The 13,720-nt window shown below is 34.4% G+C and overlaps 1 protein-coding gene across 3 annotated transcripts in view; it reads left to right on the top strand.

Annotated features, from left to right (window-relative positions):
• TUSC3 (tumor suppressor candidate 3) overlaps window positions 1-13,720 on the top strand; it is a 139,343-nt gene that overhangs the window by 50,240 nt on the left and 75,383 nt on the right. For all 3 annotated transcript variants that reach the window (XM_067297144.1, XM_013949579.2, XM_067297145.1), the window contains 3 exons: window positions 5,831-5,948; window positions 8,549-8,689; window positions 9,334-9,474. In XM_067297144.1, the coding sequence (XP_067153245.1) occupies window positions 5,831-5,948; window positions 8,549-8,689; window positions 9,334-9,474 (400 nt within the window). The remainder of the gene's footprint in view (window positions 1-5,830; window positions 5,949-8,548; window positions 8,690-9,333; window positions 9,475-13,720) is intronic.

The raw sequence follows: 13,720 nt of genomic DNA, 5'->3' as shown, positions 1-13,720 counted from the left end.
CTGCACTAGCCTGTTGAAGCCGTCACTGTGCTGACTATTCTCTGCTTCTTTCATTATTATCATTAACTTGTTTTATTTTGTTTGTTTGCTGTACCATCTAATCACTTCCTAAGCAAATTACATGAGGTCTTTATTTTACTTTCTGAGCCCTGCTTCTCTCAGCTCACTGGCAGCAGTAACCATCTCTGCTTTAGATGCAGATATATATTGGAGATGACTTGTTGTTTTTTCCTAACATTTTACATTTTTGTCCTGTTCAAGTTTTAAAGTCATTGTTTGAGTGTTTTCATTTATGGAGGGAAATTATTTAGAAAAATGAAACAGATAATTTCTGCAAGTTTTCCCCCTGCAATTGAAACCAATCAACAACAGAAGGACACATTTTTGTTTCATTGTTTTTTCCCCTAAATAGTGTTCCTTCAAAGGAACCTAGCAGTGTCAGAGGCTTGAGATGCTGTGTTTCAATGGACAGGGTCTTTAAGTTTATCTGTTTCACTAGTCTGTAATTTGGTAATGGTTAAAACATGTCCGTGTAAATTAGACATTTACATCCCTCAGTGAATTTCAAGCGTCCTGAAACAAATGCGTTTTGTTTTGTATGCCTTTGTGTTTGGTTATGTCTATGCATTTCCATCCTTTTTCTGTTTTTGTTTTTGTTTTTTAAGACATAACTGAGCTTGTTTGAATCATTGCAAATCAAGATTAAAGCCTAGAACTAGCATCATAAATGATCAGGAGAAAAATGAGGAAATGGAATAGAGGAATAGAGAAAAATGGAAATGGAACTATAATAATGGCAGGTGATCCATTTGTAGAGACAAACTGTTATAAACTGCACAAACTGAAAATTGTGTCATTTCAGTCCTGGATGAGGTTTAGTATTATTTCACTGTGGAAGTAACAAACCTGTTTCCTGATACTTGGAAACAGAGTTTTCCAAGGACTGTTTTTGTGAACAGGAAGCTGGAAATGGCTTGTAATATAGAGAAAATTTTGTAGCTAGTGGTTTTTTACCCCCAGTATTGACCAGACTCTTGTGTTTTGTAAAACTTTGGAAGTTAAACTGTTTTGAGAGGAACGCCGATTACTCCCATTAGCTGAAGTTGTGTGTGTATGTATAAATACATACTTATATACATACATACATGTGTGTGTGTGTATTTATATATATGTGTGTGCCATGAGGGAGATGAGTCAATTCTGCAGGTGTGGCCCATGCTTTCTAATGACTTCTAGTGTTCCATTTGAGTGATGAGGCTGAATTTTGTCAGAAATGATTGATGGCATCTGTTGGGAAAAGCTTGTGGCCACTGCAAAAAGCCTACTGGAGAATGAGGTCCAATTCAACTGCTTATAGCTATTGCTTCTGTATTTTGTTTCGGGATTGTACAAAAGGTAAGTTACGATTGAACATACAGTTGGTGTGTTGTTAAATTTTGAGCTTAGCGTAGTGTGTGCTGCTTGAAGGGCTCTGAATATAGCCACCTTCTGCTGTTGACTCAGTGTGCAGAAAGAAGTGACAAAATATCTGAGAGAACAGATTCCACATAATTTCATTAGTGTCTATCCTATAAACAAGAGACACCCAAGATGAAGTTTTTCATCCTGGTAGAAAAGAAAGGAAATGGTTTCCTTGTTCAAGAAGGTCTCAGAAAACAGTTTTCAAGTAGCTGATCGAAGAGTAGGTCAACAACAAGAGTCATCCTCTAGTTATCAGGAAATTCTGACAAGGAGGTGTCATCAGAAAGGAAAACCAGGATCCTCTGCCTTTCAGTTTTTACCTGTTGATCAAGAGCAGGTAGCGTGAAAATCATTGCTATGTCTCTTAACTGTACTGAAAGAGAATAATTTTTTGAACTTTTGTTCAAAAAGGAACAGGAAATGTGGAAGGAGCAAACTGAAAGCTGTGCAGTTGCTTTTCCAGTGCACTTCAGTATCTCAATAACAGTGTGGATGAAGTCCAGTTTTCCAGGGCAATAATTATTTGTCTGGACCATAGGTGGCTCCTTTTTCTTTTTGTGGTCACAGATTTGTTTACTCTGTACTTTGCAACTTCTACAAAATCTGCTCTCATAGCTTCTTTTCGTCTGCCAAATACTGGGCAGATAGTGGGATGCTGTAAGTAGAATATCATGGATTTTAACTTGCTTTCCCTTATTATAGAGATCTAGATCGTAAAATTGGTGTAGTTTTCAACCAGTATTTATAGTCTCTTAATTTCATAGTGTGTGGTGAATTTTCTGGACAGTCTTTAATGCTTTTAGCCATGACTTTATGGGTCTGCAGAAAGCTGAGTAAAATGAAACAGACCAACCCTAAAACAAAAACCTAACTGAGAATATAACAAGCAAACTCTCCGAATTTATTGTCTTGATACCAAGAAGAAATTGCAGATGCTTTTTAACCTCCTCCTCTCTTCATTTTGCAAAAACCATTCCAGATAATAACAGCAAAATAATCGGCGAGGTAAGCTAGCACTGATGATAGTTTACTTTAAACAGATGGCTAGTATCTGGTAGGTCACCTGGTAGTGCGCTCTTTGCTGATTGTACATTTGTAAGTGTTTCGTACAGCCTACAGTGTGCCAAAAATTAAAGAGCTTTTACTGCTTTCTTTGGCTAAGAATTCCACAGTCTGTTTTACTCTTTTCTAGTATTCAGTTTCTGTTTTCCTTAATATGATGTTGGACTAACAAGTATCGATACTAGCTGATGTTAATTGGAGGTGAGGTTCTTTGAACCAAATGCTTGTGCTTTTTAATACTGGTTCATGTGGAAAGGAGTAACCCACACTTCAAAATGTTATTAATGCAGCTGACTACATTAGTAGTGTGTCCATAGGAAATTATAAAGTGAATGTAGAATATTAATTAATTGTACTTCTAATAAAATAACTGTGTGATGTTCTTGTGGTTGTGTACGTAGTAATCCTATAGCTTTGTATTCCCTGTCCCTTGTTGTTTCAGTCTCACTCCTGCAGGCCCCTCAGTTATCTGTAATACTCACTTCTGCCTGTGCTTCACATTCAGTCCCCAATTCTACTGAGACCCACAAAAGTAAACTTTGTGTTCTTAGTAGTCCCATTGTGGTAAATGGGACAACTTGCAATTTGTAAAGTTATTCGTATAGGCAAATCTTTGAGAGAGGGGGAACTGAACTGGGGGACTTAGTAGTAAGCAACTATCTTGCATTGCATATATGTTTATTTGTATTATATTTACAGTGATAGGAAGTAATGAAACCAGACTGGGTAATAGTGCATGCAGGTTTGTTATCTTTAAAAAGCATGTACTAAATTTCCATCACTGAATTATCTCTATCACCTCTTCACAAGCTGTCTTCTTCCTTTACGTTTTGGCTTTCAAATCTCGACCAAAGTCATTACTGGAAACAATATTTCTTTTTTGTGTGCTGTTTGTGTTTTGTGGATGGCTCTCAGCAACAGAAAATGCATGTCCAGTAGCACTGGAAAACATGATGGACACCATAAGTAAAGGATCTTCTAGATGATGGACAGGAAAAGGCCTTTATTTTGCTTTATTTTCAAGTTCAGCACTTTCCTGTTTCTAAAATACTTTAATATTAATTTAATTTCATTAGTGAGTAGAGCTTATTTACTTCTGGAAATGAGAAGGATAATATAAAATTATTTGATGAGATGGAAACAGTTGTGTGCAGAGTGAGAATGGTAAGAGGATTGCTTTCAAATGGCACATAAGTATTGCTTTTCAGCTCTCTATTCACTACTTGAATGAAGAGTTAGGTTTCAATATGTAAATGCAAGTATTTGCATTTAGAATTTGAACAACTTTTGTAGTGATTAAATTCAAACAGCTATGTTGTTTATAGTTTGTCTTTTCAGTATCTTTTTACCAAAAGTTGCTGTAATTTTATATTACAGAATACTTTACTATCTTCAGTGAGAGGAAGAAATTGAACTTCAAATATGTTGCAGAAAATTTAAGAGGTCTTTTTGCAAAATGTTACTTTCTGAAAAGGTTGATGCCTGTTATATTAGTTCAAAATAGTTTAATTTAAAGATGCAAAATACATGGAGATCGAGGAGAACAAGAGTGTTTTATCAAATAGCTGGAGCATAACTGGAGTATCTGAATATCCCAGAAATATTGTTTCAGCAGAAGTTAAAGGTAGACTAAGAAGAATGATAGCATGAAGGGATCTTATCTTGTTCAAATAATAAAGATGGTCCAGCTTTAATATAGCAGGTTTAACAGAACAATGCCCTACCGATATTACTTAAGCTTTTACAGCATCCCTTTGATGTTGTCTGACTGCCCTCTTCAGGATGGCTGTGAATATGTTAGTCTGCTTGATGTAAAATACCTGATTCTAGAAATAACCAGGCCAATGTGTAAATCACACATTTTTTATAATTACAAATTTTGCCTGCAGAGTAACTGTGATAATTAGCAGCTTTTGGTCAATCAGGTAATAAGGGTGAAAGTTTAGTTTCATTGTGCTTCATAGGATTTTTTTTTTTTTTTTAAGAGATGATCAAATTTCATTTTAACTCTTTTTCATGATAGATATTCTTGTATACAGTATATTCCTTAATATAGCTTTACTGGAATTATAATATAGCTTGTGCCTGAGGCTGATCTCAGTTATAAGGAAATAGGATCAGAGGCGTCAGAAGAGCCCCTATCTTCCTCTTCCCCCCTCCTTTGCTTTCTCAAAATACAATATAAATGACTAGTGCACAGTTTCTCTGTTGCAGCAAAAGCAAATTTTGCAGATACAGCTTTTAAATAAATAGTATTCTGGACCATCATATACATTAAACTGATTTTACAGAAACACTGTTTTGAGAAAAGCTACAGAATGCAGTTACACTATTCTTTCATCCTTCCACATACAAAGATAAGTTGCCAAATGGTGAAGCCTTGGTTTGGACTCTATAATAGATACAATTAATATGTAATATGGAAATAGAGAAGGAAAATACATAAAGCCTGAAGTAGTGCAAAGATTCTTTCAATTCTTTTTTTCTGAATTATTCGTCCATATGGATATGTCCTGTGGGAGAATCTGTGGTTGTATGGTTCGGGATTTTGTATTTGGAGAACTTCTTTGCTGGTAAGGATCCCAGATCCTTCTCCTCTATGCAGAGACAGCGAAGGACTGCTGACAATATTGCAATGAGGAGGCTTTTTCACAAGTTTGAGTAGTGACAGTGTGACTTCCTAATGATGATAGAAAAGATTTTTTTAGTCCTCTGTGTTGTGCAAAACTTATCTTTTATCACTTGTAAAACAAGTTTTATAGAAATATTGCTGAGTGTTTTATGCTACTTACAAGCTGCTGTTCCATTAGTTACTATAATTTCTCCAGTGTTTAGCAGTTTTTGTTCAAGTAGGCAGACCTCCATCTATGGTTTTTCTACTTCAGGAAGAATACTATAGTCACATTTCTTTGTTTTTTCCACTAATTTCAGAATTGATGTATATCTGTCTTCAGTGAGTAAATCCTGATATTGTACCCGAGAGCCGTGCAAGCATCTCTTTGCATGGATCTGTTAGCAGATTTGGGTGATGCCACTCAGGCTACTCCTGTTTCACTCCTGCTTTAAGGCTTTTAATTTTGGAAAACATTTGTTTTCCTTTTTTTGTTAACATATTGTGGGATGTCTTTGGTGTTAGTTTGATTTTACGTATTTGTAATTCTGGGGAAGGTGGGCAGGAAGAAGCGGATTTGTGTAATTAGCTGAAACTTCTTTTAATTGATAGTATCAGTGTTGAGAATGATGGTTACAGTCTCTTTGTTGCTAGTGAATGCCACACTGATGTATGCTTGGTTCTTTTCTCTAACAGGCAAGCTAATGAAGAGTATCAAGTGCTGGCCAATTCATGGCGCTATTCATCTGCTTTTTCAAACAAACTGTTTTTCACAATAGTGGATTATGATGAAGGGGCGGATGTTTTTCAGCAGGTAAATATTAGATACTGTGAAACTTCTTAAATTGCTTTGTACAGACCAGTTATTTTTAGAACTGCATGCTAATTTGCTAAATAACATGAGAAAACTTGTTTTCTGTTTGTGGGTATATACCTTTGTAAGTGTTTCGTTATATAAATTTTCCCTGGTTACAAATACCAGGTACTAGAGTTTCTATGATATTAGCAAAGACCGATTATACAAATGGCCACTTTTAGCATTTTCCAAATATAGTTTACAATATTTGATTTTAGCTGATAGTAAATTTATGTGAAATTTTGTCAACCCATTGTTAATTTGGTTTTCTGGAGTTAAGTGCAGTGTGAGTAACTTTACATTTAAATATTTCCTTTACTTTATCTTTGTGGAAAAAAGCTCTTAATTAAAAGTCTTTATGTGAGGTAGTCTTCAACTCTAATACTCTTTGTGTTTGTTTGGAAGTTCTTCAGGGAAAAGAGCAGAGGTTTTTTTCGATTTTGTGGAGCGGTTATGAAGGGTGAGGAATCAATTTTTGGAGAATAGTGTAAGGTCTACTGTGAAATTGAGTAGTCGAGAAAAGTAAAATGCAACCCTTGAAAAATAATACTAAATACCAAAATACTTTTTCCTGTTTGATATTTATCCATTGGTTGGACTAAGAACACAGATTAAGAAGAACAACAAGTGTTGAAGTTCTCAGGATTTTTTTTTAACCACCTTCACTGAAATGTGATCTAAAAATTTTCAGGGCAAATGTTTAGTATTTATTGTTCAAATATTAAATATATATAAAAGTTTAATTACTGTGTTTAGTAAATATTTTTGTTTCCAATAATCATCTTGGAATTTGTTGTATAAAAAAAATGGCTGTTCTTAAGATGTTGCTATTAATTTTAGTTCAGATGGGCTTTAAAAAAATTATCCATCCTCCTACATGGTTACAATAATACAAAATATCTTGTTTCATCATTCAGCCAATCAATGCATAATAGTCCTGTCCAATTTGTTCCTTGTTTAAAAAAGCACAAATTCAATTTGCTTCAGATGATACATGTATTTAAAAGCATATAAAAATTACACCAAATTACATTAAATGTGTAAGTTTTGTTGGCTGTCTTTGAGAAATAAAGTGTTAAGAATAAGGGACATTAATGACTGATATCTATTTTAAGGTGGATTTTTCATAAATACTGTTTTGACTTTGTGTTTATGTGTGCATATAATAAGAGATTTAAATTTTACTTACCAGTAATACAATATTGATGCCATAACAAAAAAAGGAATTTGATTTTGATTTTCAGCTTTTATTCTTATTATAGAGAAATGACAAAGCAGTTGCAGAGCCAGTGCATGCAAGCTCTATACAATGTCAGGAGGTTTCTATATCTTATAAAATGTTGTATTAAAATATTTTGCAACATTTCTCTTAACCTTTTGAGAATATTTGTGTTTCTGAATCAGCTCACTAAAGAAGAGGGCTAGTTTTTGCTTAGATGGGAAATATTTTAATAACTGGTAATTTTTGATGATAAGTTCAGTTCTGTACTTGATTAAATAATATGTTTTGCTAATGTAATAAAACTCATTTTGCAGGAATACAATTAAATAAAAACAAATAAACAAATAAGTTTGCTCTGCATTTGTTATTTAAGGAACTCCATACTGTACCATCTTTAAATATTTCCCCAATTTTTTTGTTAATTTTCAAATGTCTTCAAGTGTTGTATTTCACTGTTTCTGAAATAAACTGAATTTGGAGGAATTTTGTATAGCAAAAGTATATTATCCTGTATCAGCTTGCACAGATCAAGTTGCAAGATAAATATGAAGTTGCAATATAAAGTGGCAAATAAAAAATATAAATGTATTTGTTTATCATCTTTGAGTTTTTTCCCCTATGAAATATAGCTGACAGAACTTACCCTCTATCATATTATGGATTTTTTATTTCTTTAATTAAAGACCTCAGTTCCCTTGAGTTTCATTTAAACAACCTTCCAAACTGTATGCACCATGAGTAATTCCATGACTTCAGCATGTGGATTAGCATTCGTGTCATTCCCAGGAGCAGTTACATAGCCTAAGCGAGTTCTCTAGGCCTTTGCGTATTCAGAAAAGAATAAACACTGCTGGATGGGGTCTGCCTTGAAACCAGGGGAAGTCTGGATGAATAGTTTAGACTAGATAACTTCAGACTGGTGAGAGTTAGGCAAGTAAACAATGTCAAAGTGTATAAACTTTTTTCTTCCCGGAATTAGAACCTAATACGCTTTAATAAATTGAAAGAGAGTGGGGACTTTGTTTTACTAATCACACTGCACTGTGTGTAAGAACTTTAGAGCATATGATACTCTTACTCAGAAAAGTTTGCATATGAAATACCCTATGGGATAACTAAGCTTCCTAAAGAATCTACCAGAAAGAAACAGGAAGGAATGCTCTGAGCACTTTTTTCCACCGCACTGTACTTGAGGATGTATGAAAAGAGTAATTTATATTTGAGAAGGCAAATATTTTTCATACTAATTAGACTTCTGTTGTCTGATACATAAAAGGTAAATATCTGTAAGCCTAGCATTATTAATTTTTTTTTGCTATTTTTTCTGTTTTTATAGCTGAATATGAACTCTGCTCCGACTTTCATGCATTTTCCTCCAAAAGGTAAACCCAAGAGAGCTGACACATTTGACCTGCAGAGAATCGGATTTGCAGCTGAGCAGCTAGCTAAATGGATAGCTGACAGAACAGATGTTCATGTAAGTCTTTTGACAGTTTTAAAAGTTGGAGCCAAATGTATCTTGGTAGTCTGTGATGGACTGACAGTAAGTACCATCTTTCCTTAATACCTTTCTTCTTCTCAAGCATAGACTCTTAAAAATAAACAAAATATGAATTACAGTCATAGCAGTTGTGGTAACTTCTGCAACTTGCAGAATATATTCCAGTCTTGCTTCGTTAAATGTTATGTAATCTTATTCTAAATGAAAACAAGTAGTGATATTGTGATAATTAGTTCTTAATAATTAATGCATGCATGCAGTATTATATACAAAACAGATAGATCCAAAAGGTAGCTGCTTTTGAATTCAGACATACCCATTTGCAAATTCGTTGAAGAAATAATTTTGGGGGGTTGAACAGTTTCTTTTTCTTAAAGAAGAGATAATAATGGAATATTCTGTTTTTAAGTTTTCAGATTAGTAACGGGTTATCTGTTTAAAAATAGTACTTAAAACTATTTTTTATCATATGTTATGTATTTATTAAAGAGAGGGCTACTTTTCCTTATTTAAGGATAACTTTACTGATTAGTCCTTGCAAACCAAGATTTCAGATGCTTCCAGGTTGTTTAAATGGAAGGTGATCTGTATGTATACATTTATTTTTTTTCCTTTTCTAGATTAGAGTATTCAGGCCTCCTAACTATTCTGGTACAATTGCACTGGCTCTTCTGGTATCTCTTGTTGGTGGCTTGTTATATCTGCGAAGAAATAATTTAGAATTCATCTACAACAAGACCGGCTGGGCCATGGCCGCTCTGGTAGGAAGATTTTTCATACTAAAATGCTTTTTGATTTGTTCTGTATGTTAGTATGTATGTTTCCATACCTGCACAATAAGTTAGAAGGTATTGCATGAGTACATCGTTCAGAATGGTACCGTCAGTCAAAGATTCATAACCTAGATTTTGGGGCTGACTCTCATTCATGGTGAATATCAGTTGCTAGGTGTTGTTCACTGAAAATCAGCAAATTAATCAATATTATAATTAGCTGTAGTTTTTTGTCTGAACTTTAGCAGGAAAATGTTTTTATTAAAGAATGTTACTGATGTTCATTACTGGTATTGAACTTTAGAGCTTTTTTTGGTAAAAGCAGTAATGTTATGATATACTCTGTGGATATTAACATCAGTGTTTGTATCACTTTAGAATAATCGGAAAAGTTAAGAAAAATAACCAAGGCTTTTATGTGGCTGTGGGAAAATGATACAAAAACTAAGAAATAAAGACAAAGATTAAATTCTTTGAAAAACTGGTTTCAATAGTACTGACCTTAACATTCTACCATTAGCATAAAATACAGTTGGAAGATCTTGTAGGGTTAACTTTAGAGAAATTTTTAAACTAGTCAATAGACTGTTCGAAATATTAATAAACTAAACCATCAAGCCATAAATGATCAATTAAGTTTGAATGTGCTTAACAGTGTATTGTAGTGTATCCATTTATAATATCATTGTTTTCAAATAATTGAGAAGACTGGTGGAAAAATATGATCTGTGCCACATAGCTGTCTCACTTTTAGATGGGATATAGCTTGTGAGGATAGCAGATGACAATTAAGGTGCATCAGGAAGTGCTTGTTACTGATTCAATTTCTGCCATCATATGACTGACAAAAGAAGAAACATTTGAGAAGCATCAGCTATGGCTTAATTTTCAGAAGCACTGAGGCAGAAGCATGGGTACCAAGACTGGAAGAGAATCTAGGGTTATTGAGTCCAATCCAGCATTTTACAGCTTAGTAGATCTGCTCCTTCCTTCTGCATTAGCATATTAGTGTATTAATTGAGAACAATATATATTTTTTTCATTTTGTCCTTGTATTTTGTACAGCATAAGCCAAGCTTTTCAACTTTCCCCTTGTAATACAGGTCTGTTTATTCACTCAATTGTTTCACTTGATTTTTCTCAACCTGCATCAGTCTGAATTAATACGTCTTGAAAGTGTGTTGCTAGAATTGTAGATGGAATGTAAAATGAGTTTACCTGTGCATGGCATTCATATTGCAGCTCTGGCAGGAATAGGCTACTGCTATATCCTATGATTCTGTTTGCCTCTTCAGAGCCACCCCATGTTGGTAGTTTGTTGTTCTGCTCTGACTTGAGCGAGAGGATATTTATCTTCTTGTGACACCCTCAGCTGATGAGTCCATTGGCAGCTTGTACTGAATCAATTCAGAGATGAAGTTGCCTAGTACCTGTTGGACGCTCATTCATTTTTATATCTAAATGATTAACAAGATCTTAAAGCAAGCTCTGTGTTTAGAGTGCCTTAATATTTGGCATTATTCTTGAATTATGGTTACTGATTATGCTGTTTTCTCTCATGTGCTGTCATTAGCATTTCCTCCCAGTGTACGTGGCATGCATTTTGTTTAAATGAACAATTTGTTAATCTTCCCCATACATTCAGCAAGGAATAAAATTCAAGTGTAGGAGAGAAGATTTTAAATGAACCACCTACAGGATTAGATTTCAAGTAGACCATTTCCTTTTGTAAATTATGATCTATAGAGCCTGGACAGAATGAGGTTTTCTACCCCTTTTCAATCAGGGGCAGAAAAATCTGTCATCTTAGTACCAGGCTGTCACTTGGAGTATCCTGAGCCCAAATACAGAGTTCCGACAGTTCTATTCCAAAATAGTCTGTCATGTTTTGTTCCATATATTTTTCTAGATTAATATGTTACTCAATGATATTTTTTTAGGATACACTACCCCCAGAAAGCTCAAATTGATATGCATCAGTCTTTTATTGGTGTCCTAATTAATTATCTTAGAGATGACCTGAATTAAACAATAATTAGCACACCAAAATATGTATTTGTTCCAGAATCAAATAACAGTATGTAACCAATAGTATTTCCTGTGCTTAATGTAAGTGTAAGTGAAGCATGTAAGTGAAGCTGTAAGTCTTTTGAACTGCTCAGAGGAAAATGCCTCGGCTTGAATCTTCTCCTCTTCTCCACTATTCGTCTTCTATACTTTGACAAAATTCTAGAAAACTGGAAATGGGCCATTTCTCTGCGTATGGATTGTTCCATTGAAATCCATAAAATATGAACCCATTAGATAAATGTGAAGTCCTTAATCACATGTTGCAAATTGCTTATTAATAGGAAGGAATTTGGGAAGCTTTAATTTTGGGAAACACCGAATCAGTATAGGAGTAAACTAGGTGTTTTGGAAATTTTGGATCCCAAAGCATGGTATCGTATGGAAGCAAGGGAGTTTGAAATTTCATAGTGGTAAGCATTGGCTATCAGTGTATCTATCATGTATGTATAAGTTCTACAAGTAATGAGGTATATATTCCTTCTGAGGATATTTTGCAAGCGTTTGAAGTTGTGCAGATTCCAGTAATGAATACAGTGGATTGGTACTGGGTGGTAGCAATAGGAGAATATAGAATGGAGCAAACTGATCTTGAATGTCAAGTGCTATCTGTAGCATACTGAATATTTGCTTTAGGAAAATGATGGAATTCCTGTGTTCTTAGTATACTTAAAATAGATTAAGAGTTGAATAGGACAAGTCAAAAGCTGGAGAACATTATTTGCCTTCTGAAAAGGTCATTTTGAAATACACATTGAAGAGGTGCATCTTGGAAGGAAATCATGCCTGATCCAGGATATAGTGTATTGGATTAGTTTTCTTGATTGCTAACAATCTGAACTGGAAGAATTTGAAAGATGCCTTTAGGATAAGTAACCATGCTGTTAACTCTTTCCTTTTCAATAATATTAATACTTGAAATTAGTTTCTCTCCATTTAAAGAACAAAGCACTTTATGGCCGTTTTTTGTTAGACATTACTGTGTTATGAGGCGATGTATTTGTACTGGCAAACATTAAAAATCTTCAGTCATTTGAGAGAATTATCAGTTATAAAGCATATTACTGTATATAAAGTGAATTATTTTATTTTATCCTCCCATATGGAAGCAGATTTTGCCCTGAGGAGCATAAATTAAATGGAGCAATTTAGGAAAGAGTAAAGTGACTGTTTTCATAGAAAGCTCACTTTTAGAGAGCCAAGATTTGTAAACCATATGCATCTGTTGTTTCTCTTTTGGTGTTTTATTTTTCAGCTTTCTAACTTTTGACCTTTCAAAACATCTCTTTGATCTCACCTTTATACTCTTATCTTCAATTTCTGCCCTTTTGTTACCTTCACATAAGCGTCTGCTATCTCCTGTGTAATTCATTGACAAAATTACAATGTAAATTTCTCTGCTAAAGCAATCTGCAAAGTATAGAAATAACTATCTAGTCCCCTTTTCCAGTAATGGAAGTGTGTACTCTCTTCACTTCATTGCCTATTATTAATTAAAACACAATCCATTTGCTAATAATCACTACCAATATGTTGTCATCTCCCATATTAATTACAATACTATTGTACTCCAAATCCTGTTACAGGCAAAATGAAACACGCCTTATATTTAAAGCCAAGAATCTGTTCTTAGTGTAATTGAAATCTTACCAGTGTAATCAGAGAATTATTATTAATCTGGATCTGATTATTAAAAAAAAGAAAAGAAAAGAATACAATTACACACACTTCCTAGTATCTTCTCCTTTCTCTAATGTTATGCTCACACTTCCACTGTTTCCTTATGGATCCTGCGGTCGGGGTCTTTAGTGTGGGGCGGGGAGATGTTATAGGGAATCATCAGCGTCCCAGGTTCTTTGCTGAGAGGAGTATGATGTTGAGGCTTTCTTCCTCCTCACTGTAGGGTCCACTGGGGCTATTTTTTTTTTAAATCATTTTCCAGCGCTTTTACAGTTTGCTCTTTCTTCCTTGATCTGCGACTACACCGTACATTGGAATTTACTGTGTAAATGCGGATTGTCTTAAATATGTTGGATGCTTGTCCTTTGTTCGGTTTGTGACCAGCTCTCAGGTCAGTATTTCTTTGACCACTGGTGAAATAATGACAGGCCTGGGGTCTCCAGTGTCATACAGTGCCCCCTCTCTTATCCTCCCATACTGGTATGCT

This window comes from Apteryx mantelli, chromosome 5, assembly GCF_036417845.1.
Source record: "Apteryx mantelli isolate bAptMan1 chromosome 5, bAptMan1.hap1, whole genome shotgun sequence".
In the NCBI taxonomy this organism is placed as follows: Eukaryota; Metazoa; Chordata; class Aves; order Apterygiformes; family Apterygidae; genus Apteryx; species Apteryx mantelli.
Note: the sequence above shows the minus strand (reverse complement) of the source record. Positions and strands in the feature narration are given on the sequence as shown.